General features: G+C 46.2%; 2 protein-coding genes across 2 annotated transcripts; one reads left to right on the forward strand and one right to left on the reverse strand.

The window, feature by feature from the left end:
- Positions 1-330: 330 nt before the first annotated feature.
- Positions 331-9,669, reverse strand: LOC119364605 (LEC14B homolog). The gene is made up of 10 exons (XM_037630090.1): positions 9,568-9,669; positions 8,925-9,349; positions 8,689-8,808; positions 7,731-7,808; positions 7,446-7,616; positions 2,891-2,968; positions 2,365-2,537; positions 2,100-2,255; positions 995-1,055; positions 331-895 (listed from the first exon to the last, which is right to left on the reverse strand). The coding sequence occupies exons 2-10, from the start codon at positions 9,282-9,284 to the stop codon at positions 677-679; spliced, it is 1,416 nt and encodes a 471-aa protein (XP_037485987.1). The 5' UTR covers positions 9,285-9,349; positions 9,568-9,669; the 3' UTR covers positions 331-676.
- A 308-nt stretch (positions 9,670-9,977) lies between these two features.
- LOC119364614 (putative membrane-bound O-acyltransferase C24H6.01c) lies at positions 9,978-17,393 on the forward strand. Its single transcript, XM_037630099.1, has 19 exons — positions 9,978-10,271; positions 10,368-10,423; positions 10,512-10,693; positions 10,786-10,834; positions 11,514-11,617; positions 11,715-11,779; positions 12,403-12,473; positions 12,920-12,979; positions 13,406-13,519; positions 13,952-14,076; positions 14,164-14,215; positions 15,078-15,140; positions 15,353-15,462; positions 15,778-15,870; positions 15,969-16,050; positions 16,429-16,506; positions 16,670-16,745; positions 16,840-16,889; positions 16,964-17,393. The coding sequence occupies exons 1-19, from the start codon at positions 10,127-10,129 to the stop codon at positions 16,997-16,999; spliced, it is 1,611 nt and encodes a 536-aa protein (XP_037485996.1). The 5' UTR covers positions 9,978-10,126; the 3' UTR covers positions 17,000-17,393.
- The last annotated feature ends 7,684 nt before the right edge of the window (positions 17,394-25,077 follow it).

Raw genomic sequence — 25,077 nt, forward strand, 5'->3', positions numbered from 1 at the left:
ATCAACCACAAACCCAACGGTCATGACTGATTAAGGCACTAAACCCCTACCTATTGTGGGAGGGTGGAGCTCTCACCATAGTTGAGAGCAGAGCAATGCTTGCCCTCCACGGTCACCCGCACAATCGCTGGCACGACACCACTGTTTGCTCTTCATCACCCGCGTGATCGTCGGCATCAATCAGGTGAGCCTGACGCCATCGCCTGCCTGCCAACCACCAATGTTCGCAACTCACAGACCTCGAACACATCAATGTAACTGGAAGAACAGGGACAATATTTTGAGGATGAAACCACACCCACAGGTCAAGTTGTTGTATCACCAGCGTTATTTACTTCTGTATGGCAACAGAATGCACATGCATTATTAACTTACATAGTTACAATTCTCTCAACAACAACAAAAAAACTTGTATAGTTACATATGACTTTGTCACTGACACCACCTGATCAACTGCAAACAAATTTACAAAAGCAACGGCTACATCTTTGTTTACATCACTATTTTCTATCAGTGACAGCAAGAGGAGCACAAGTTGCCTCAGATATACAATGCATGACTGCTTGTGCTTATATTGCCATATAAGCACATCAATCATAAACTGCCACAACCCAACACCGGGTGCATCACGAGCTCGCTCCGGCTCTGCTTACTGCGCCAGGTCCTCTGCAACTTACTACAGGGCAAAAGAGAGCCCGTATGTCTGGTCGTAAGGGCTAGTCCTCTGCTCGTCGCACGTGAGCACCGAGGGGTCCTCGTTGTTGCCTGATGCCTCCCACCGGGCCAGATAGCCGTCCCAGGAAGAGCTTACGAGCGTTGGACGGTAAGGATGCCAGGTGCAGTCTCTGATGATCGAACCGTGCCACGAGAGCTTCTTGACGGTCGCCCCTGTTACCTGCACGAGCAGCAGGTTTGTAGTGGATAACAACAATCTGCAAACAGTGAAGTAGGCATGCTATAATTTGGAAAATGTGGGAAGATTGGATTTACATACCACATCGTAAATATGCACTGAATCGTCACTTGATCCAGTGTATATGTACCTCTGGCCCGTGCTGCAAAAGATAACACAAGAATTAAAAAGAAAACAATGAGGTGCTGCAAAAGATAACACAAGAAGTAAAAAAGAAAACAATGAGGTCACTTGCGTGGTTACTAGTTACACATGATCTAAATGTCTGTTGAAAATGCTAATTTAGATGCACTGTGGCTAATAATGTGGCATCATCACAAGTTTGATTTCAAGTGGGTACAAACTATAGCAACCAATGTTGTTGGGAACCTAGAAACAATTGAATTAGGTTACTTTGTCCATGGTCCACCAGCTTTTTCACATGGCGATCTCTTGTTGTGCAGCCTACGGGTCAATACTTAATACTTGCAAGATCCATGTACCAGAAGTCCTGACTACCAGACATGCTTTGTTGGCCTCATACCGCCAGTCGTGGCCGGAGTGCAATGCAATGCCAACTTAATTGATGAAGAGGAGCAACCAACAACAGCAAGAGACACTCTAGTGTTTCTTTAGACATTTACGTACGGAGCGGGAAGTACCAAATAAATCAAACATCCCGAACTCAACTTATCGTGTATATTCGTTTTTCAAGCAACCAGACATGATTTGCTTTTAAAAATGCAATCTGATAGGACCACAACTGAATCTTAATTTTAGTGGCCCTGCCTCCCAGATCTGGATCGCAAGCCCAATCCCTTTTTCTCTTTTGTTCCACAGACAAACAGACGCATGGGAGTGCGCCACCTTAACATACGCCTGAATCTGATGGAGACCAAGAACAAATCCACAATTTTCACAAAGTTTCTACTGAAGCCCACCCAAGATTTGAACCATGGTGGCTGGAGTAGTGCCCCCACCACTCCATCACAATGCCAAGAGTCGCTTTCTGGATCACAGGCCCAATCTGATCAGATCACACCAAATACTCCATACCACAAGACCCGGTAGGATCATAGGGTAAACCCAACAATCCAGATTAAAGTGCTAATAACCTTTCCAGCAATAACAAAAGCCATGCTAAATTAGTTAAAAAGCAAATCCAAATTTGAATGTGACAAAGCATAATCCCTAATTCACTCCTAACCTGTGCATTGGAGAGAAGTAGCAGCGGATAAGTGTCCGCAGAACTGAATGACCCCTGTATGTTGCCAGAGATAGATCATTTGGATGCTTATAATATCTAGCGTGTGACGGGAACGACATCCATCTGTAGTCCCAGTCATACAATCTTGGTTGTCGTCTGTGAAAAAGGTAGAAAATTGAGAAATACACAAAATTGGGAGTTGTCATGGTCGAATTGGACTAGAACATTGTTAACATTATGTACATATGTAAAACAAAAGCATCACCCTTTTACGGTGGCGGACATCTTTCTGATGTCCCAAAGTTTGATAGTCTGATCCTTGCAGTTGGAGATTAGATAACGCCCATCACCACGGCTATCAATACATGTAATCCCATCTAAGTGACCTGTCAAAACACCTGCTGGTTTCTCTCTTACAAGGCAACGCCTATCCCAGACCTAAGGGTTATGAAGTATCGTTAGGCTAATGCAAGAAGGGATAAAAGGGTGGAGCATATATAAAAGGTTGATCAACTTCCAACAGGCACTCAATTGTTTACTTTTGTAGCAGAATCTAAACAATAACAGGCACATTCTGCTCTTTTAAAGCCATCGGAAGCATAAACTTATGCTTTATTAATTACTCTTCAAGTCCAGCTAGGCAACTACATTTATTATACACAAAGTGTATTTTAGTTCTGTTCACCACCGAATAAACTAGAATATAATTACTAGATAGTCATATTGAAGCAAAATAAAAAGAAGGAAGTTTAGTAAAACAGCAATCTAGAGAAATTAACAAGAATACTAACCTTACAGAGATTATCATCACTTCCAGAGTACAATAAATTGCCACTTTCATCAGCAAAGGTGACCGTGTTGACATCAGACTTGCAGAACCAATGGAGAAGAAAATGAGATTGTGAAAAACGAAGTATTACTAATTTACTCCAGGGCATCCAACAATCATATGAATCTTGTACTGCTCAAGCGAGGATGGTTCTAGCTTTGACACCATCAGTACATCATCTACATCCATGTGATTCTAATTTTACATAAAGTCCTCTTATGTAAAATGTAATACATGATTATGCATTAATGCAATGAACTGATGATCCAGTGGTTAGTCACGATACTCCCATAAACCTAGACTACCTCAAACCTGGAATACATACCCATCATGATATACTGTGATGGAAAAATGAAAACTATGTTGCAAACAGTGCTATTTCATTTTGTTTCTTATGTTTCCTCCAAAGCATTTCATCAGTATTCAAGATGGCAGACTCACATTCAATGAAACCGTGTGACTACTTCCAACTTCCCAAAAGAAAGTACGGAAAATCTCAAGGTACAACATAGTACACTTTTATGATGAAAGGATTGAGATATACGGAAATCCGCTTTGGCTCCCGTCCCGAGCACACTTGCACATGAAATCTGGACCATGCAGTCCTCTTGGGATTTGCAACGCACTGTGTATTTCTGCATGTATAGCCAGCTTTTATAGTCATTTCCAGTCGTTCGTGGCCCACACCTGGCTGGCATCCTACTTAAATGTGACAATGGCTATTCATGGAAACGGCGCAGATGGAATTTTACATCCTGGTCTGACATGCTAGACTTTCTGGACGGACTTCTAGCAGGAGCCAAGCTAGCAGTTCGGCAATACTGAAAACTGAAATTGCTTGAGTTAAATGTTCCCCTCCAACCGATTCAGATTTTGGAAGCTCACAAATTGAATTGCTATCATTGTATGAGACTGCACAGATGGAAAATTCCAGTGAAAAATTGAGTGTACGCCTAGGCGCGCTTAAGCGCTGAGGGGAGGCCTACCGCTTCGCTTTTGGGGTAAGCGCTGAAAAAAACGCTCGGACGCCTAGGGTTAGACAAAGGAAAGCAGGGTGAGAGAGACATAGGAGAGCAACGCGACCTTGTGCCGCCAGATCTGGGGCTTTCTTCCCCGACCTAGCGCTGCTCCACCTCGAGTTTTCCTGACCTTGCTGCTAGTCCTCCCCCCTCTTCCCTTATCTCGAGCTCCTCCTCATCTAGGCTGGAGCCTGGTGGCTTCTCTTCCCCGACCTCGCTGCTGCCAGCTTTCTTCCCCCTCCCCGACCTCAGCTCCTCCTCATGTCTCCTTCCCCAACATGCTTGCTATTTTAGGCTTATATATACATGCCTTGCGAGCACTTGGAAACCCGCTTCCTCGCCTCCTCCCGTGAGCGTCCAGGAGGCTTACCCTAGCGCCGCCGCCTCCCCTCCCCTCTTCTCCACTTTCTTGCCGTCACCAGGGGCGTGCGCGGGCGAAGCCCGTGCGTCGCCGGCGACGGCGGGACTCCTTCGTCTCCTCGCGCAGGGGGTGCAACGCGGGCCGAGATGCGGCGCTAGATGCCGGGCGCGGTAGCGGTGCGACAGGCAGCATGTTGGTGGTGACGGCGGCGGCGGCTTCATGGCGGCGCGTCCGGATCCGCCTCTCACGCTGCGGGTTGCGGGCGGCCTGGGCCGTGGGCGACCTAGGCCGTGGGCGGCCTCTCTCACCGTGGCGCGATGGTGAGGGGGCGCGTGCGGCAGCAGTGGAGTTGGGCAACACTCGTCCAGTCGGGCCCTTGCGGCTGGACGGCGGCGCTCGGCGCGGGAGGGCCTCCCTAGTGGGCTACTTTGGATGCGGCTGCAGGTCAATTTGGTATCCCTCGTCGGTGGGCATGCAATTGCTGGTGGCCTCGCTGGGATGTGTGCCGGCTGCCATGGTAGGGCGACACGGAGGTGTGTTCCATGGGGAGCTCGGTAGGAGGGATGGGTGGCGTCAATGCGGTCGCGTCACCTGTCGCCGGCACAAGGGTGTGCCGGTCCGGATGCGTCCGCTCCTCCTCCCCCCTTCCTCGTGTTCGGCGGGGAGCTCGGTAGGAGGGATGGGTGGCCTCGATGCAGTCACATCACCTGTCGCTGGCACAGGGGTGTGCCGGTCCGGATGCGTCCGCTCCTTCTCCCATATGGGTGGCCTCGGTCGCAGACGTGTTGGCGCAGGTCCGCCGATGTTCGGGGCGGAGCGTCTGCTGTGGCTCCATCGGTCGGGGGCTACCGGTTGGGCCAAAGCCAGGGACTTTGTGTGGTCTCGGGGTTGTCTGGTTGCAGGGCGGCGGCTCTGGCGGTGGGAGGCGCGGCGTTTGGGGGTGGAGCGTGCATCTAAGGTGCAGGCGGGCAACCATGGCCACACGGGTGGCGTGGTTGCGGGTGGTTGACAGAGCTAGGGTGCGACAAAGGGGGTGAGCGCCGGGGTACACCACTTGCTCAGTCCTTTGACTAGCCGACAGTAGCGGCAGCCGTTGACGCCTTATCCTTCCTGAAGGCTCCGTCGTGGCGTTCCCTCTCCTGTCATCTTGCTCCGGGTGAAAACCTGATCTTCGGGATTGAGCGGTGGCGGCTATCCATGGTCGTACCCTTCTGGGAGGCACCGCTTTTGAGTCCTGGCTTCGTTGTTGTCCAACTCACGTCCCTATTGTGGTTGCTCATGGTGGAGGTCTCCGTCGGCCCGAAGTGGTCTTCGTCGCTCATCTGTAGTTTGCTTGGTGGTCGGTGGGGTGGTGTGTCGGTGCCCGACACCTTTGTATATTGCCTTGGGTGTGTGTTTGTATCGGTCTCTCGGTTGTAATTGGTGATAGTTGCTTTATAATATAAAGGCAGGGGAAACCCTTTTTGGTATACATGCCTTGCATGCTATGAAAACTGATTTTGGGTGCCCTTGTTCCTGTCCATATGACGTCCGTACATAATGCTTAAGAGCACCCAGGTGCCGCTTATGCTGTCATTGAACTAAGCGGAGGCACAACGCTCGCTCAACGCCTAGCGCTTAAAAAACCTTCGAAAATTCTCTACACAAACGGAGCTAATGGAAAATTCTACACATCACCACTACAAGATAAATCTCTTCTCACCTTGCAGACCTTCTCTATAGACGCACGAGCACATATAATAGTTGAACGCATGTTGAAAGTAATTGTTCACACCCACTAATAGCCTAATTGGCATGCCGTAATGGTTTCTATGGTATGTCATGACATCTCTACAAAATTTGTCCTCACATCGACTTTGTCATCTCCACGCTCAACCTGCTCTTGCCGTACCAAATTCCAAACCCAATCTCCTAGGAGTAGAGGATGTAGAGGTCGTATGCTTCACCCAACGAATCGAGGGCCGTCTCTAATGTCCGGCTCTTGGTATTTCAATTCTCTTACCCAAACCCCTGATCGACCTCTTGAGTAATCCGACTCTGTTGGCACATTTCACACAATCACATGGAGCAGACCTAATATGTCAGCTTGTATCCAACATGCTTCAATTCTGGATACTAATTTTCTCCGAAGGAAACAGTGCACACATGTTTTTAACTTTCAGTCCAGCTAACACATCAAAAATGAACTGCATATTTACCATTGCTAGAACAAAGAAAATGTCTCTTGATCTTGGAATGGATTTTTCATTTGCATGTAACGTGCACATTGTTTTATTTCTACTTTGCTATGCCAATCGCCAAATGAATCGAAGATATACTGATTTTTTTTGCGGGGGAATCGAACATATACTAATATCACCGCTAAAGGACCGAAGATACTTCTGAATTAATATGAGCTACGTTTTAATCTGAAATCACATACAAAAATAATGACTAGACACTTGTAAAAACAGGCTGCCATTGACTGAAGATAGGGAGCAGTACTTGACTGAATGCCCGGCGAGCTACAAATCGAGTAGTTACAACTTCCAAGTACTCGATTATCACTTTTCCGGGCGATTGCCCAGATTCACTATGAATTCCATTGCTCAGATTCACAGCTTCTTCTTCCTCCTACTATGTGCTATTCGTTTGCTCCATCAATCTAATCCAGCTCAGTTTCCGGGCCATTGGTTATATTTGTGTGATACTGTACCATGGACGGTCCAAGTGCAAGGGGCTGCCGGCCTAACGTCGCTACAGGCTCTCATAGAGTTATTGGTCCACAGGACGCCTCCGCATACATACATCTTATCTCTACTATTCATTATTGCTGGGCCGTAGCCAGGTAAAATACAAGAGATGCAACGCCGAAGACGGCACAACCCTTACATCGCCAAGGATGGCACGACCCAAAGAACACGTCAACACCACAACCCTTTTATGATGTTGTTTAGGAATTTTAAGTGATGGTGATTCGCTTTGACCTTTGAGGCAATAATTGTTCTTGTGTGGATAACAAACATTTTTTTTAGGAATCTTAAACATGGTATGGAATGAGATAGCCGAGACAACATGGAATGGAATGAAAGAAAGAATAAAGCAGCCAGAGAAATGATTGAACCAAGATGCATATGGCTAATCGAGTTATTTCATACCGTATGAGCACGGATACGGTCTGACACTTTATTTCCTCCAAGATCATAGACATATATTGAACAATCATTGTTCCCAACAACTACTTCTCTACCATCTTTCGAAAATTTCACAGAGAATATCCCGAAAGAGTATTCATCGTTATCACAGAATTTCAAACCATCGTGAATTTCCTGCAGAAAAAGAAAAAAAATTTAAAACATGGATTACGTGCACATCACTTACATTTTATAAGTACGGCATGACCACATGAGCATGCAGTCATAGTTTCAGAGTGTAGAACATACAGTAACATTAGCATCCGATTCCCTTCCAGCATTCTGCACATTCACAATGTGAACAATAGGCGACAAACTGGAATAGGCCTGTGAAGGATCGAACGACTTGAGTGAAAAATGAATAGGAAAGCATATAAACGAGCATGAAATAACCAGAATACAACTTGATTAGTCAGCAAACAACTGCATAAAAAAACCTAGAAAGTACACCTCAAGGAAAAATATTCCAGATAAAAAGTGAGTGTTGTGCATAAATTTGATTTAACTTTCAACTTAAAATGGTAATGTAAAGTAGCAAACCTTGAAATGACCGATTGAGTAAATGCTATTAAAAAGCAATAGACATCGTTTGACATCGTGGTGGCTTTTCAAAAGCCTTGTTTTAGAGGATTAACTTTTATTCCCGCAAAAGAAAGGGGATTAACTTTTATTTTTGGATACAGTATGTCTTCAAAGCATTATTTCAAAGTACATAGCGAAGTATTGAATATGTATAGCAATTGGCCAAATTTATGCCTAATTTAATGCGACCATCTCCATGCAATTAACATTGGTACAGATACCGGTGTGCTGCACACCCGAGAGCCGAACGTCTGTGTCTGAATCCAAATGCACCACAAAAATATCTTAAGGGAAAAAACTATTGACCTAACAAAAAACTATTGGACATGGGCTGTTGCGTTCAAACTAAACTCTAAGAGTTGTAGTCTTGCCATAAGTGTTGGATGTAATGGCCTAGTCTTAGGCTTGTAAAAAATGATCGACGCATTGAAACGCAAGCTTCGCGTTTTCTTGAAAAAAAGTGCAGACAAATGCCAGCACTATAAATGATCTGTTTTCCACAACCAAGTAATGCAATCAGTGCTTCAATCTTTAACTATTCATTTTATCTATGTCCAAGAATTATCGAGAAAAATAATGGTTGATCCAACCCAAGGGAGAGAATATGGAAGCAAAACAGACTTACAAGATATCGCTGGTCAGGGGAGAGAGCAATATCTGAAACCGTCCACCTCATACTTCTGCAGCTTATGTTCTTATGAACCTTCCACCCTTTATCGACATCGTAAACTCTGATGCGGCTTCCCTTATCATCAAATTTAGGAATGCACAGAAATATTAGCCACACTTGCGGCACAACTTATCTGTTCGCAGGTTTCCATATGGGTCTTCTAAAGAAGAAGAAGAAGCAAAATCACCTACCCTAAACCCGGCAACGAGCATCGAGCCATCGCTGGAGAACTGCGAGACATAGGCCTCGCTATCCATGTCTTCGACGCACCACGGCCCTTCCGACGGGAGGTGCTTTCCGGCGGCATAGGCGCGGTCGGCCGAACAGAACCCGCCGCCCCCGGAGCGACCGGACTCCCTCGACGACACCATCTCGAAAGCCGAGAGGCCCCTCTTCCGCTTGGCGCCATGGATGGCGGCGCGGGTGCCGGGGCACGGCTCCGACCGGACCCGGGTGAGGTGGGACACCTCCTCCTCGATGGTGAACGGCTCGGGCTCGCGCTCCACCTCCTTTGCCCGCCGCCGTCCCCGCAGTCTCCCTGCCGCCGCCATTGCCCCACTCACCAAAGGGCACACGAACTGCTCCTCAACACCGGCTTTGGCAGGATTCGCGCTCGCTGTTGCATCAAACGTCCATGGAGCGGATCAATTCAGGGACAAAATTCGGATATCAGCGTGATTACGGAACACGAAGCAGGCAGGGTTTTGTTCAACCCCGGACCTTCCGCCGCTCGAAATTACGAAAAAAAATTCTAAAAAAACACGGAGCGGATCCTGCTCGTCCGATTGCGTCGGCGGAGCGCGAAATCGAAGCGGGAGGCCGGAGAGGCGGTACCTGGATTCGATTTCGCGGAGTGGCCGGCGAAGGAAGAACGGTGGGGGGAGTGGGGAGGGGAGGGGGAGGGGACTAGACTGTGGTGAATGGGATGGGATCGGGTTGGGATTGCGGAGAAGGGGAGGGGCGTCTCTGCAAAATACGGGTCCCGCAGTCTCGTCCCGCTCTCCCTGGCGCGTGGGCCCGGCGCGTGGAGGGAGTGCGCTGACGTGTACGTGCGCGCTCCGCGGGACGAGCGCGAGGATGAGGAGGTGGACGCGTGGCCGTCGTGGGGTCGCGCCACTGACGTGGCCCGCGGGTTGGGCCGAGAGGTGGGACTGAAAACGTAGGCCCGCAGAGTGCGTATTGCCGCCCTGAAAGCGGAGACTGGGAATACGCCTCTATAGCTTCAGTTCAGCGATGGCGGCTTGACGGGAGGTGGTTTTGGTCCCAAGTTTTTTAGATCCGACGGCGAGGCACAACCCCGCATCTCCCCCGCCGGCGACCATCAGGGCCGGCCAACCGCGCCGTCCCGCCCCGCGGCCCCATTCCGCCGTAGATCCTCGCCGCCCGCGCCTCTATGACCGTCCCCGGTTCGCCGGTTTCTCCCGGTGCAAGCAAGATGAGCAGCGTGCCGTGGAAGCGGCTGGAGCTCGCCGCGCTGTGCGCCTACGCGGTGGTGTTCTACAGCGCCATGGTCCAGAGGTCGCTTCGCCTCGCCCGCGGTACCAGCCATTCCCACCCCCCTCCGCCTACTCTTCCGTTGACACCATCTCAGTGCTGCCCGCCATCACATCGCATTCTTCTCTCTTGACGCGCAGATTACTCCGGGAAACTCTACGGCCTAAGAGCTGGATCAATCCCCGGCCGTCTGAACGTGTGTAAATTCGCGCCTTCACTCTTTCAGTTCACCTCAAGGATTAACAAGAGCCACCCGGTATGATTTCCTCGTGTGGATGTCGCAGGACTCGTCTGACGCGCAATGGAGAAACTTCCGTGGGAACTTACCTATTCTCACCGTTGTAATGGCTGCATTTCTAATCGTGGCGAAAGGGCTGCGATACGGCTGTAGCTTGAAGGGCAGAGGGGCCTCGTTGGTCTGGCTTATATTGTCCCTGATCTATCTATGCTACCTACATGGTGCTTGGTAGGCGACCGACCGATCCTAGTTTTATGCCCCTTCTCTCTCTCTCTCTCTTTTTTTAAATAAACGTGCTAACTTGTTTACTTATGTGACAGTGTTGGCTTCATTCTTGTAATAGCAGGGGTTAATTACGCCATAGTCAAGGTCGGTGCTGACATTTTTTTATCAAAGCTATTGTTCTGACATTTTTTCAGTTGTCTAAATTTTTCTCGTCTGTTGTCTGTGTAAGCATATAAAGATACTTTTAGGAAACGAATAATGGAAGGACATGGTAGGCTAATTGGTTCACTAGCTGAAACTCTTGTTCTGAATCATCATCAGTTAAAAGCAACCATTTGTTTCTAGTGGCTCAAGTTCTTCTAGAAACTTTGTCTAGGCACAATACTTGTTTGGTTGGTCCGCTGATGTGTGCATTTAAGTGCAAGCCTGCTGTCTTTATTATTCATGTTCCATTCACGAATGCAAACCTGTTAACCATAACAATTACTCCATTTAAGAATCGAGTAGTTGACATAATGAACATGGTGAAGAAAGCCAAGCTTACACCTGATCTGCTATGTGAGTCTACATCATCTACCAGCAAGTGGCACCATCAGTTGAACTCGATCATGTAGGCTGCAGTGACCAAATTGATTTCTTCTTTCTACAGGTATAGGTTTGGTTAATGGTTATTTGATGAATCTACTAATTGCTAAGCTAAGAGAATGGTCAAAACAAACAAAGAAACACCATTTATCATTTACTTTGTGAAGCATCAGCACATTTGGTCTCCTGATATGAATCAAATTAGCATCTGTTGTTGATCACAATCTTTTGTTTGTAGTTATTTGCTCGATATAAATATTGCACTGGCATCATATGGAGCTTCAACTTAGCTATGCTTACACTTAACCGGGTCTACGAAGGCTATTCATTCTCATTGTTCGGGTGAGATTTTTAATGTTGCTGTATTGCTTCTTGCACTTTCCCTTAGTAAGATTCCTTTTCATTTAGGTTCTGATGATATTTATGTTCATATAAATAGGCAACAACTGGCTTTCCTTGATAACTATCGGGGTACATTTCGATGGCACATATGCTTCAATTTTGGTACGATTTCCATGTCGTGTTTGTTACTTGGTTTGACTCTGATTGAAAAAGTGTTGACAAATTTTGCTGTTGATGCTTACTGTATGGAAATGTAGGGTTACTCTCACTTGAAATAGTAGTTAGGAGGTTTTGAAAGGCTTAAATTCTGGAGGGTTGTTTGTGTTGAATACTTGAATTGCAAAACTAGACTTATAAGCAGTTCATGTAGATCTCATCTAGAGACCATGAGTTATTACCACATGAACTGTGTTAAATTATATTTTTCAGTTGGTAGGAACAGATTCTTCAGATCTCAGAGTTTCGAACCGATGAGGCAGTAAACTTAAGCTATCGAATTACATGGCTACTTTCCTCCCCTGTATCAAGTCAATGAACACCGTTTCGTTATGGTTGCTTTTGTGGGATCAAGTGTCATAGAACTTGACTACCTCATATAGAAAACTGTCCTGCTGTGTAGGTTTGATCTGGCTATCACAACAGTTACTTCATATATATAGTTCATCATACTGTTTATGCATCATATTTTGTGCCTTTTGTGTTTCTTCTAATTTATCTGGATTGTTGACATATGCCGTTATCATCAAATTTGTTGTTTTGATGCCCTTCTCCATTTCATGTGACAGTTGTATTACGGATGATTAGCTTTGGATGTGATTACTGCTGGACACTTAGTTCGTCTCACTTTGATCACAAGGTACTATGTACCCTGATAACTTAGCTTTTTGTCCTATGTTATGCATATTAAGTTTTGTATCCATGAGATGCTTTAAAATACACAGATAGCTAGAAACAGGGTTTTTCTAATTTTCACACATTTATTAAGTAGTTTGGATTTGAAATCAAGCTAATCTCGTGAACACGTGGATGTACATCCAAATTCAGATGTGAATTCTAGTCCAAGAAGTATTTGTGGTGTTTTCAACTACTCAAATTCGAACTTAAATTGCCAACATTAACTCTCTAAAAAAAATTCGACTCAATTTACTTCTATGAAAATGACAAGAAAGATCCTTCATTTTGTTTTTGACCATACATTGGACATATTTATATCCCTGTCATACCATCATCTTCCATTTGCACAGCACAGTATCTTGTCTTGTCACATACTGGACTGTGCTGACATGAGTACTCTTGGTACAGAAACACATGCAGAAATGTGAAGTTTGTTATTCCGGCAAGACATGCTACTTTGCTTTGCAGGTACTTCATTATTCCAGTTTATTCGTACCAGTTAAGTTAGAATGTGTATTATCCAGGTGATGTGTAGTATGGCAGTGATAAAAGAGAGACCCACTGTTAGTTTAGATTGTACTTCTTGAGTTTGTCTACAGATTAGGTGTTGACCCATGGAAGAATGGAACTGGGAATTTTATTTAGAGATGTCGGTAATTTCCAAGCATAAATGAATGGTCGATGTCCTGTTGACCTGAGATTTACCTGTTATTTTCTATAGGCAGATGCATATAAAGCAGGTCTCAATATTACTATTCCCTTTTCTCCTTTTTGCACATCATGGCATTACGGAATTTCAAGCCTCGGTCAATATATTAAACATGTCTTTATCTCAGATTGAGTTAATATTCATTCTTTGTGTCTGGTGATAAGATATTACATTGTTCTTGGCAGGAGAAAGGACTCAGCGTTGACAAATACACATTCCTAACATATTTATGCTACCTAACATATGCTCCACTCTATATTGCTGGACCTGTTGTAAGCTACAACGCATTTGCAGCTCAGGTTAGTCTTTTATCCAGGTAGTTTTCTGTTGTAGCTGATTTGTCTTATTTAAATTTCGAAAGCTGAAAACAACAACTTGAATGATTTTTGGTTATGGATTATGATTTACGAAAGGATTTTTTCACATTACTTGATTCTTAGGCTACATAATCGAAACAATACATAAATAATTTGCAACATTCCGAATGAAACATCTATGAGTCTTAGTAGCTTGAAAAAGGAATGGTAGGTCTTCGGTTCATGTATGGCATCGACCATACATAACACTAACTGATTTCAATTTCAAATTGTACTTGGTGACTTTAAAAACTGTCTTGCAGTAGTCCATAGAAGATTTGATCTGTGTGTTCAAGCAGTGGCTTTACTCTTTGGTGCCACAGAGATCCCCCAGTTACATATTACTAACCGGTTGTTTATGTAGCGACCTTGCAGTTAGATGTACCTCAGAAAAATTATTCAGTTGGGCAGATATGTTGTTATGGACTAAGGTGGATCCTAAATTTCCTTCTAATCGAAGTCATGACACACTTTTTCCATTACAACGCGTTTGTAGTCAGGTACTTCTGTTTATACATTACGATAATCCTTTATTATGATTATCATGATACCCATTCTGAATTTTGAATTAAATACTCTGATGGCAGCCGATTATGGCGGCAGTTGACACCGTTTGAGATCTTCATCATTAGTTATGGGGTAAGATTATACACATTGCAGTTGATATTCATCGGTAGTCACTTAGGGTGAGCGTGTGGCAGTTGATATTCTCACTTGTGCTTATTATTTCTGTTTCAAGCGAAATTCTTATTAATTAAGTGACCTGCATGTAAGTTTTCCATTTCCACTAAAAAGTAAAGAAGTTTCCATTTGCCACTAACCTGTGAATGTTCATGGCAGTGAGGCAAGTGTGATTTTTCTGGGCTCAAGCCCAGTTTTTCAACTTGCAGGCTCAGCCAGATGCCTGGAAAAGCCCAGCAAATTATAACAATAATTTAGATAATGTTTGTTAACTTTATTCAGAAAAAAAGATTTTTGGGTTTGGGCCTGCCTTTTTAGGCTTGTCATCCTTGACACGGCCTTGCTTTTCTAGGCTGGGCCTCTCTAGGCCCTTGCTGGAACCTGCATCAGAGCTTGAACGGGTGTAATCTGAACAGGTTTAGGGCGCGATCGGATCATCGTTTCATGGACGATTACAGGCGTAAAACATCCAGGTCGAAAATTAATACGCACTTCTCGGAGTCAGCCGCTTGGTTGGTTGTCTAGATCCTTAAAAGGGGGCCTTTTTTGCCTTACACCTGGAAAAAGAATACACACCTCCCGCACTCCGTTTCCTTTCCACCCGGATTTTGCGGGTACCCAGTTTAATGCGGATGGAAGAGGTTACGGGTGGAAAATAAATACGGTGGAGAAACAATGAACCAAGCGCGGCCTTAACTGTAACAACATTGCATTTTCATAGGTTTTTGCATGGGTTGTGATGCACTAGACTACCACATTAGTCACTTCTACTATTTCTGTTGTCTCTTTTGTTAGCTAACACACTGGAGCTCCTATGCAGGTGTTGTTCTTTATGTGGTTAAAATTCTTCCTTATTTGGCGCTACTTCAGGTTCTGGTCACTGGTAATACAACATTGAAATTCTGTACTCAATATGCACCATCAGTTCGTTTTGCAGCACTGCATACTTCCTCTTGAAGTGATAACTCTCAGTTTGTTGTATTTTGTGCTAAACTGACTTCACTATGTCCTTTTTGCTGGACAAATGTTCTTGTTTGTGCTGAAATTCAAGTGAACCTAAACAGACAAGGATTTAACCTTAGCATTTTATTACAGGTAGGAGGAGTTGAGACACCTGAAAACATGCCTAGGTGCATAAATAATTGTCCTGACCTGGAGAGTTTCTGGAAAAGCTGGCATGCTTCCTTTAACAGATGGCTGGTCAGGTCTGTGTAGAAGTAGCCAGCTTAAGTATCATGGTACCATGCTAGCAAATTTTCCCGTCTAGTTTACTGTTATTCATAGCATCACTGCACTTTGATGTATATACATATTGTAATGGGATGGGATGTATATAATGATTAACAAATCTTTCCTACTACTTGAATAAAAAGTGCATGAAGTTCAGATATAGTTAATCCCATGGCCCATGCATGGAGCTCTAGAGTTGGTATATGTCTATACAGAGGTGCATTTGCAGTCAATACACAGGCATTGATTAATCCCAGAGTGTAAGTTTCATTATCCATCTCTTGTTGCAGGTACGTTTACATACCTCTTGGTGGGTCTCGAAGAAAACTAATTAGTGTCTGGATTGTATTCACATTCGTAGCAGTGTGGCATGACCTGGAATGGTACCTTTCAAACTATCTCCTTAAGTCTTGTAAACATCCAAGTTGCGAACAAACTTGTGTAACTTACATTGACCATTTGGTTGCTTTCTCTTAAACAGGAAACTTATTTCATGGGCATGGTTAACATGCTTATTTTTTGTCCCTGAAATAGTGATCAAGTCTTTTTCCAACAACTTCCAGGTAATCTCCGAAGGTTATTATTGGCCGCCCTTGCAGTTTATCTGCTTGTTATCAAGTTTCAGATTTTCTGAACCGCTTGCCTGGTGACTAAATTTAGGTTACTGTATCAACTTACTTTTTTTGTTTGGAGAAAGTTGGACACTCTTTAAATCTGAAGTTAAGAAAGACATACAAATTGAATGTCCAAACAACAAAGTTAACATGATGTCTAGGTATCTGCAGTACCACAACAATGTGTGGTCTTGTTCCTTTTATGCTTGATGTTTCAAGTCTATATGTTTGTTCTCTCCTGCACGCATATATCTTTTAGCATTCTTTCTAGACGCTTCAATTTTTCATTGTTAGCAAGTAATACTTCCAAAATAACATTTCCTGCAGGCAAAAAGTACCCTTGGGCGGTTCATTCATCGTGAATTATGTGTAATTGCTGGTGCTGTGACAGTCAGCTCCCTTATGGTACTTCCGTCTTTATATTTGAGTGTTAATTAGTCATGATTTTCTGCACAATCTTGAGACATGGAGAGATTATGAGCTACACACTAGATTAGTCAGCTAGGAGTACTACTTACCTTCTTGGTTGTAAGCAAACTGCTGGTCCTGACATGTCCAATGCTTGTAGGTGGCAAACCTTGTTGGCTACGTTGTAGGGCCGTCAGGCATTAAGGTTCTGATGTCGCGGATGCTCCACAAGGATGGTGAGTTATATGTTCACATCCATTACTTGTAATACAGTTTCGTTGGTGAAATGTACACAAACTATGTAGCTAATACATGACTCCGTTTCTGCAGCCCTTCCTGCACTTGGCATCATATTCTCTACTTTCTATGTGGGCGTCAAGGTGATTATTTGCTAATAATTTCTTTTGAACCCACATAAATGGATCTTCTCATTGTTTGTTAATCTTATTTGCAGCTTATCTTCCATATACGGGACGCTAGAAAGACTTAACGGGTGACAAAACAACTATGCGGGTTTGACTGTGAACTCGGTGACATTGCAGGCATCGTGATAATATAGCAGGCTTCCACCACTGCTTTGTTGGCTTTGTTTGACACAAGCAAAAAGCTCATGTAGGCATTGATCTGGGATTCCTTTGTTGTAGGTTAGGGCCTAGTATGCCTGCTGGTGTTCTTTCCCTGCGTATGATCTTTTGAATTCGGTTGGCCTGGGGTGATATTGCGGAACGTATGCTTGTAACGACGATTCCCATTTTGTTGCTTCAATGCCTACGACCAGCAACTCGTCGTTTCTAGCTACTGTTTATATTCGCACCAATTCAGCGGAGTCACTTGGTTGTAACTTGGACTGAAGATGATAATGCGAAAAGGTTTGCAGCGGAATCCAGAGTTATGTAAAACTTGGCAGGTGAAATCGTTTGTAAAACTTGGATCAGCGTTTCCGTTTCAAATACCAGCCTGTTAGATTAGCCATCGTTTAAGTGTTGTCCAGCAAAGTGTCGTGTGTGAAGTGTTTTCATTCCAAATATGGCTAGTGTCTTTGATCGTTGTTGACAACTGCTGTAGTAATAAAGATGAGCTTTTGCCTTTTTCATTGACAAAAAAAGCCAAAAAGCCTCTAAATAGGTGCTTTTTGCTTAGGCTCTTTTTTGTTAAAGTGAGAAAGATGCAAAAGCAGAAGCAAAAACCCAAGCAAACAGGACCTTAAGCAAGAAATTGTAGAGGTTTTCCCGCAAAAAAAGAAAAGAAATTGTAGAGGTTGGAGAGCAAGCGGGATAATTTACTGCCATCTTGAAAACTCAAGTCTTGCAGGGAGCAACTAAAACCTGCACGAACTTTGAGTACTATCTTTAATTACTAGTACAGGGAGTAGTGATCTAAACGTTTTTATATTTCTTTACCGGAGAAAAACCGGGTAGAAGAAAACATAAAGAACAAATAGGAGACTGATAAATGTTCAGGCATAAAGGGAGCCACCAGAGAACTATGGTGTATCTTACGACTGATATTTTCAAGGCAAACATAAAGGGAGCATTGTAAGTCAAACATAAAGGGGGCATTACAGACTTACAATAGTTCTCTGATGGCTTGACTTACAATAGCTTGTAATGTCAAATTAGAGAAATGTGGTAAAGTTGTCTGTAATTTTGAGGAAGATGATAACTAGCCTGACATATATATATATTACATACATAGACATGACACAATAATACGTGGATCCGAAAACCTATTTGACACTAAGTACAAGCTCAAATTTATTCATATATGTTGTCTATATATATCATGGGGTACATTCATTCAGTAGGTACCAACCAGAACGGCGGTCGAACTGGCATCAGATAACCCTTGTGCCTGAAAGGCCGCTGCACCTGTTGAGTCCCGTTGCCGACGTCGATGACATGCAGAAAGTTCTCAGTAATGGCCATGTGATTCAGAAAATATATGCAGTTGCCTCGCAGACCACCACCACCAGTGTGATAAGCTGTGGAGCACGACGCCCCGAAACTGGAGATCCCAATCCTATCTCCACCAAGAGAGTAAGGAACGCTCTATCATCACCGATGCTGTCCCCTGTCCACCTTGCGCCACGCCGGTTTCGAGAAGTCCATCCTGTAGACCGCATGCTCCGCTATCTTGTGCACGTTGTCGCCGTCGAAGAAGATGACGACGAGGAAGAGGTCGCCGCAGGATTCAACCAAGTAGGTCGCCGCCGTCGGCATGCTCAGCGGCAGATCGACCATGTCGACAGCTATGACGTCGAGCTCCGGACTACCATCATCATCGTTGAAACGGATGAACCCGAGCTCGTCGCCGGTCATCTCGTAGTAAATCTTGCCGCCGACGGCCGCCATGCCATGGCACTTGGCCATGTTCTTGTCCCGGGGCACGTCGCCGTCGAGGAACACGGTGAGCTGGTAGCGGTAGCTGTCCCACCTGCTTGCCGCCCCGATGCTGCACGTCCACATCTTGCTGTCGTCGAGATCAAAGACCACGACGACGGCGCAGCCTGGCTTCGCGGTGGGACTGTTGGAGAGCAAGCACTTGCAGCGCAGCGGGAGCGCCTCCTCCAAGGGCGGCAGCCGGACCCTCTCGCCGTCCTGAGGGCAGAACAGGAACGTCTGCAGGGAGGCAGGGTCCAGCGCGAGCACCCAGCCCTGCGGGGTCTCGAAACACCGGTGGTCTCGCAGCACGCCGCCGGCTGCCGCGCTCGAGGCTTGGCTTGAGATGCTGTACTGCGTCTGCGAATCTTCGGCACGGGTTCCAAGATCGTGCACGAGCACCGGCAGCGGCAAGATCGCTGATGGTTCGCCTTCCATCTCCATCGATCGGCGAGAAAAGACTGACCGGATTTTCGTGAGAAGTGCTTCCGATCTACAGTAGGAGCTAGGATGCTCTCGCCTGATTGCGATGGCTTCTCCTTGATTCTCTGGGCGCGCTTATGTAGGCACGGGACTGCTAAATCGAATTGAGTACTGAGAGAGACTGCATTCTTCTCGGAATCGGTCTCTTCTCTCCTGCTCTGCTCTGCGGTGCGAGGCTAATGAGATTGGCAAACGCACAAACGAATTGGCAATCCGATACGAATTCGTACGCTGCAAAGCTCTGCCGCGTCCAGCTCGGTTGAGGATTGGGCGGCATGTCCAGGGGAGCACGGCGCCGGCGGGCAGACTGGCCCTGACACTTTTCTCGTCCACTAAAACCGCCGGCGGGCGGCGGACTGGACCACGAGGGATGGAGTGGGGCGGGGATGTGCTTGGGTCAAGACACTACTTTTTTTTAGAACCTCAATAAGTCCCGAAACGTTCGGAATTTAAGCATGCTATGTAATCTGAACTTTTTTCATGACAACTTTGATCAAGGCGTTGTTGACAAACATGGCAATTTTCTGACAAAAAATCGACCTGAAACAAAGTTGTCATGTGTTAACAACTAAAGTTGCCACCTCTCAGCAAAGTTGCCATTAAAAAAGTTCAGGATGACATGCTTAAACTCCGAACGTTCGGGATTTATCTATTCCATTTTTAAAAACTGGTCAAAGACGCCACTCCCTCGGTCTCATGATGTAAGACATTTTTTCTTTTTCTTTTTTGAAACTTCAAGACACAAACAACGGACGAAGATTGGATTCGAATAGATCTATCAAAGACAACCACCGACCGAATCTTGCGAGATCCACCGAAGACACACCTTCACACACCCTGTGACGATGCTAGATGCATCATCAGAGAGGGGCTAGATAGGGAGAACATTATTTCATCTTCAGGGAGCCGTCACTGTCTTGTCTTTCTAAGCAGGACACAAACCCTACAAAGAAACATCTAAAAATGGAGGTCTTTCACTGGCAAAGACCAGGATCCATGGTGAGCCGCATGCCATGCCGAAGGGCAATGTTTCACCGAGACGGCTCTGCACTCTTCTGGGCCACACCACGACCAGCATCACAAATAGAGACAACCAGGACACTATGAGGCAACCAAACCTCAAACCTCATCGAAGGGCACCAAACTCCGAGAGCTCACCACCACCACGAGCCCCCAACAGAGAGGTAGACCAACAACACCAGAATGGCCAAGGCAAAGACCGGTGCAATAGATTAGATCCACCGCCACAACCAGACACCCCAAAACACGCACCATGCTTCAACGAGACATCAAAACGACCAATAGCGGACCAATGACTCTAAGACAACGCCTCCAAGGAGGAAAGCGACATCGCAGATGTCGTCGTCATCCAATCTAAAGATAGATCTTAGGCTTTCGCCCAGAGCACACCAAGAGCGGTTGACGAAAGCTCACATGCCCGATGGTATCACCATCATCGCCGTCGACCAAGTCGGCATTAGGCTTTCGCTTGAAGCGTCACGATTGTGCCTCACCTCGACACACTGTCCTTCGAGTCCGGCACATGAGCACAAGACTTTACCACCCTCCTGGCAGGCCATGATGAGCGTCCTCGCCATGTCCAAAAGGAGACCCTCTGCAAACGCAATCATTCACCTCGAGCACAAGAGTCAATGGAAGGTAGGATCGGTCCTGACCGCCGCACTGGTACGTCTATCACCCGCCAACCGCCACCCGCGCAAGCCCTTGCCCCTCCCCACCGTCGGAATATGTGGGTAGCACCCTGTTGTCGTCGACATGGACACCTAATCCCCCACCAGCGGCCAAAAATACATCCACCGCCACGAACCCAACCACGCCGTCCATAACCACCACCACCATCCTCACGACCAGCCCATCCAGTTACGGCCACGGTTAACGTTGGCTTAGCCGAGCCCGGGGTGGTCATATCCGGTGATAAATGCCCCCGGCGGCCAGCCCGTCCAGTTGCGGCCACAAACAACCGTTAGCTTAGCCGAGCTTGGGATGGATATATCTGGTGAGAAATGCACCCGACAACCAGATGTGTGGTCCCCAAGAGTGGGCGCCCGTACCTCGTGTGTCAGGCCGGAGCCCAACTACCAGCCCGCTCCCGCCTCACTTCCACAATCACCTGGCCACCATGCCGAGTCCATTCCCGGCAGCCGCCACCAGCCACGCACTCGAGGGATGTCCACTTCCACCTTGCGACTGCTGATGCAGTGCCTCGCCAACGTCGTCCCTGAATCCAGTTGAGTGGCGACGGCGGCGAGAAGAGGGAGGGCTGTGGCGGCGCTAGGGTTTCGCCCCCGAGTCACCAGGGAGGGCGTCACGGGGGTCCAGTATAGAACAAATTTTCATTTGATTCCCCTCATTCTATGGTATTGGCGTTGGTGAATCTCGGGTATGATCTTTCTCGAGACTTGCACACAATTCCCTCGTTGTAATTTTAGCCATGGTCTTTCTTAAGACTTCCACTAACACCCGTTCTCTCCGTAAATGTATATAAGACGTTCTTTTCTCGACAAATGCAAGAAGACAGAAAATGTTGGTATTTACTTGAAATAAAAATGATGTAGACAAACATGCAAAAAAAAAAAATGCCATTTGCTAATGTCTAGCACACTCATCTATCTGTACATGCTACATACTGTACAACATTTTCTTTTGTACATATGTACAATTTATAATTTATTCATAATTTATAATATACACCATTTTTTTTTGCATTTGCACCCTTGCCGGGTGCGAGGAGATATGACCAGCCGTCTATTTTAAATTGACCCTATGTCATCCTACTAAGCAGTACGGTATAATTGTTTCAGGGCGACCCACCGATGAAAATTAGGCAGGAAAACCGATGCTAGTCCTATAGTCCTCCGCCAACGATCGCCCCGCCTCGGTGGCTTCGCTCCACGCCGTGCTCCCGCCGACCGCTGGTACGGTACCTCCGACGGCGTGCGATTGCCATGCGCGCCGCCACCGCCGTGCAATCGATCGGATGCACGCAGCACGGCCTGCCATGTGACACCAGGCGCTGCGCACTCCTACCCTGTTTTCTCCTGGCAGAAAGCCCCATGATGACCTAGATCTTTTCCGGCTCAGTTCCTTAATGCTTGATTAATGACCTCTGCCAATGCCAGCACCAAGAACATAGAGCATATGTCTTCAAAAGTGGAGAGGTGAGTGCAAGAGCTGAATCTAGAGTGGCAACAATGGAGCTAGGATGATCATGAGCTACAGGAAGCGATGCGTATGCAGTGGAAGCATCTAGTGTATGCACGTGTGATGTTCAATGAAAAGATCGCAATGTAATGTTTGTGTTTTGCGCAATGTGGAGATCAGCAATCTTGCTCCATTTTTCCTAAACTATTCAAGTTCCAAGAATTTCAATATTCTGTGGTCATGAAAGAAAGCAATCCCGAGAGCTCACAAGATCCAGTTTCTAAGGGAGCTTAGAGCATCTACGACCGGAGTTGCCTAATCCGGGCCCCTATACGTCCGCGGAGGGCACATCCGCCGACAGTTACCGGGCAAGCATCCAAAGTATGCGTCCACAACCGAATCCATCAAACCAAATCCTCAAATCCATACTAGTCTCATGCAACGTTAAACATGTGTAGTTCAACACATGTCATCGAACTATCAAAAATTGACATGTTCTACTAAGTTTATCCACGGGCGCCCTTGCCCTTGTTGTCTTCCATGTAGCAGGAGCGGTCGAAGACGCAAAACGGAGAGGCGGATCTACTCACTGCTGGGGTTGCCCGATCCGTCGCCGTCCTCATCATTTTCCTCCTTGGGGGCAGTCCGGCCATGGCAGAGACCGCCTTGCTTTGCTCTTTTGCCATGGCACGAACCGCCCTCCTTCGTCGCATCTCGGCGATGCAGGCACAGAGGGTTTCCTCCTCGTTGCCCATGCTGGCGTGCGATTCCGCCGGCTCCGCCTCACGGGTTGCCAAAGCCGCCTCCGCTTCAAGGCATGCCCGTAGGCTCACACGGCGGGCACACCGCGTCTCCTCATTTTGGTCACGAACCATGGAGGCGGATATGGCCTCCATTCGGTGGCCGACGCCGCAGGAACGAGGTGACACCTAAACGGGTCTGCCGACAAATCGGTGTTGCTTTGCCATGCGGTGGTCACCGCTTTTGGCAAGGCCGCTATCACGCATTGTGATCCACCGGCCCCGATGGATCCTGGCGCCATTTTAGCAGAAGCAATGGATTCCCACCAGATGGATGAAGACTGCGGGAGGGCACACTCCTTCCGGAGCGTCATAGAGCACCGGTGACGGCCATCTGCTCCTCGGGACTACAAGGGATGAGGTCCCAGTCCTTGGATCCGGACATCTCAAAGTCGGATCTAGTGCCCACCATGAAGGAGTACGCCGGAGAGGAGCTTGGGTAATGTAGGAGGGGAGTGGAGTGGAGTGGACTGCTGCTAGGATTTTGTCCGGAGTGCGGACTGAGTTGAATATATGTGGGGTCAGATGAGCAACAGTGGGCCGAATCTAACATGGCGGGCACGTCCCGACATCCCCATATCCGCCGTAGATATGGGGCCGGGTTTTGGAGTGCCGGTCAGTCCGGGCGGTTGGGCCGGATTTGCCAGGTTCAGTTGGGTGGCAATTTTACATCCGGGCGTTGGGCAGATATGGAGGGTCCGGTTGTAGATGCTCTTAGTAAGTGAAGGGATTTTCAATGGTAAATCATTTTTACAGCGAGCCTGGAAAAAAATGTTGTAATCTTCCATCATTCTCTTCACTCTGATGTACATCTGAGTTCGCTAAGTTCATAAACTTAGTATCATCACACTGTAAAATTGGCTACATGATATTCAAAACTTCAAATAGTGCATGTACTGTCCGAATAGAACTTCAAAAGAGATCCTTTAAGAAAACTGCGGATGTCCAAGAAATCACAGATTGTCGAATTACCATTCTTGCTTTCAACAAATTTATTTGACTTGGAAAGAACCTTGACCTGGGCCTGTACTATATGTAGGTCATGCAAAACGATGTTAAAATGGACCTCCCAATAGGAATCATATGTAGAAAAAGGACAGAAATACACAAGGTATGATCGGTCCAAACTACTGGTGTGGAGATCTATACTCAATCACAGGCATCAGATTCGTATTGCAAGAAATTGGCATGACTCTACTACTGTGAAGCAACATTACATGGAAATATTTTGGTTTATTTTGCCGTATAATTGTGTGGGCAATTCGGATCATTTTCAAACATGCATGAACTATTTAGCCACGCAATGGGATTCTGGACTCTGCCAGCAGTAATGAAGCACCAACGAAAAGAGAAAACTGTACCAGCTATGCCTGAAATAAAATTGCAATCGAATTTCCTCTTCAGATGGAGTCCCCATAACCTGCAAAAAGGGATCAAGGAACCCAATGAAATCCTTCCAGATTAAATTACGAAATTGAACCAGAAAGAAGACATGTGGCCCATCATGGCATGCTAAGTGAAGAAACCATAGAAATCAGAAAGAATATATACATTGTTGCCCAATTGCTGTACCAAGATCACCTCAAATCATGTCTGCGGATCGCCACTCCACAATTTACCAGTTAACCGGGCATAGGGAATCAGAAAATAATCAAAGTCATATAGACACATGTGGACTGGATTATCACATGTCCGTTACAAAAGAGAACTTGGCATATATGGGGAGGCATGGATTATGGAAGGCC

Source organism: Triticum dicoccoides, chromosome 1A (genome assembly GCF_002162155.2).
Source record: "Triticum dicoccoides isolate Atlit2015 ecotype Zavitan chromosome 1A, WEW_v2.0, whole genome shotgun sequence".
In the NCBI taxonomy this organism is placed as follows: Eukaryota; Viridiplantae; Streptophyta; class Magnoliopsida; order Poales; family Poaceae; genus Triticum; species Triticum dicoccoides.

Bases quoted from the DNA above. Each gene is read 5' to 3' on its own strand.
- LOC119364605 (XM_037630090.1), bottom strand. From the start codon at position 9,284: ATGGCGGCGGCAGGGAGACTGCGGGGACGGCGGCGGGCAAAGGAGGTG. The intron at 2,256-2,364 runs GTGATGCTTTTG...CCTTTTTCACAG, and splicing joins ATGTCCGCCACCGTAAAAGG to ACGACAACCAAGATTGTATG. The intron at 1,056-2,099 runs GTTAGGAGTGAA...TATCTTTTGCAG, and splicing joins TACTTCTCTCCAATGCACAG to CACGGGCCAGAGGTACATAT.
- LOC119364614 (XM_037630099.1), top strand. From the start codon at position 10,127: ATGACCGTCCCCGGTTCGCCGGTTTCTCCCGGTGCAAGCAAGATGAGC. The intron at 11,618-11,714 runs GTGAGATTTTTA...TCATATAAATAG, and splicing joins TATTCATTCTCATTGTTCGG to GCAACAACTGGCTTTCCTTG. The intron at 12,474-12,919 runs GTACTATGTACC...CTCTTGGTACAG, and splicing joins CGTCTCACTTTGATCACAAG to AAACACATGCAGAAATGTGA.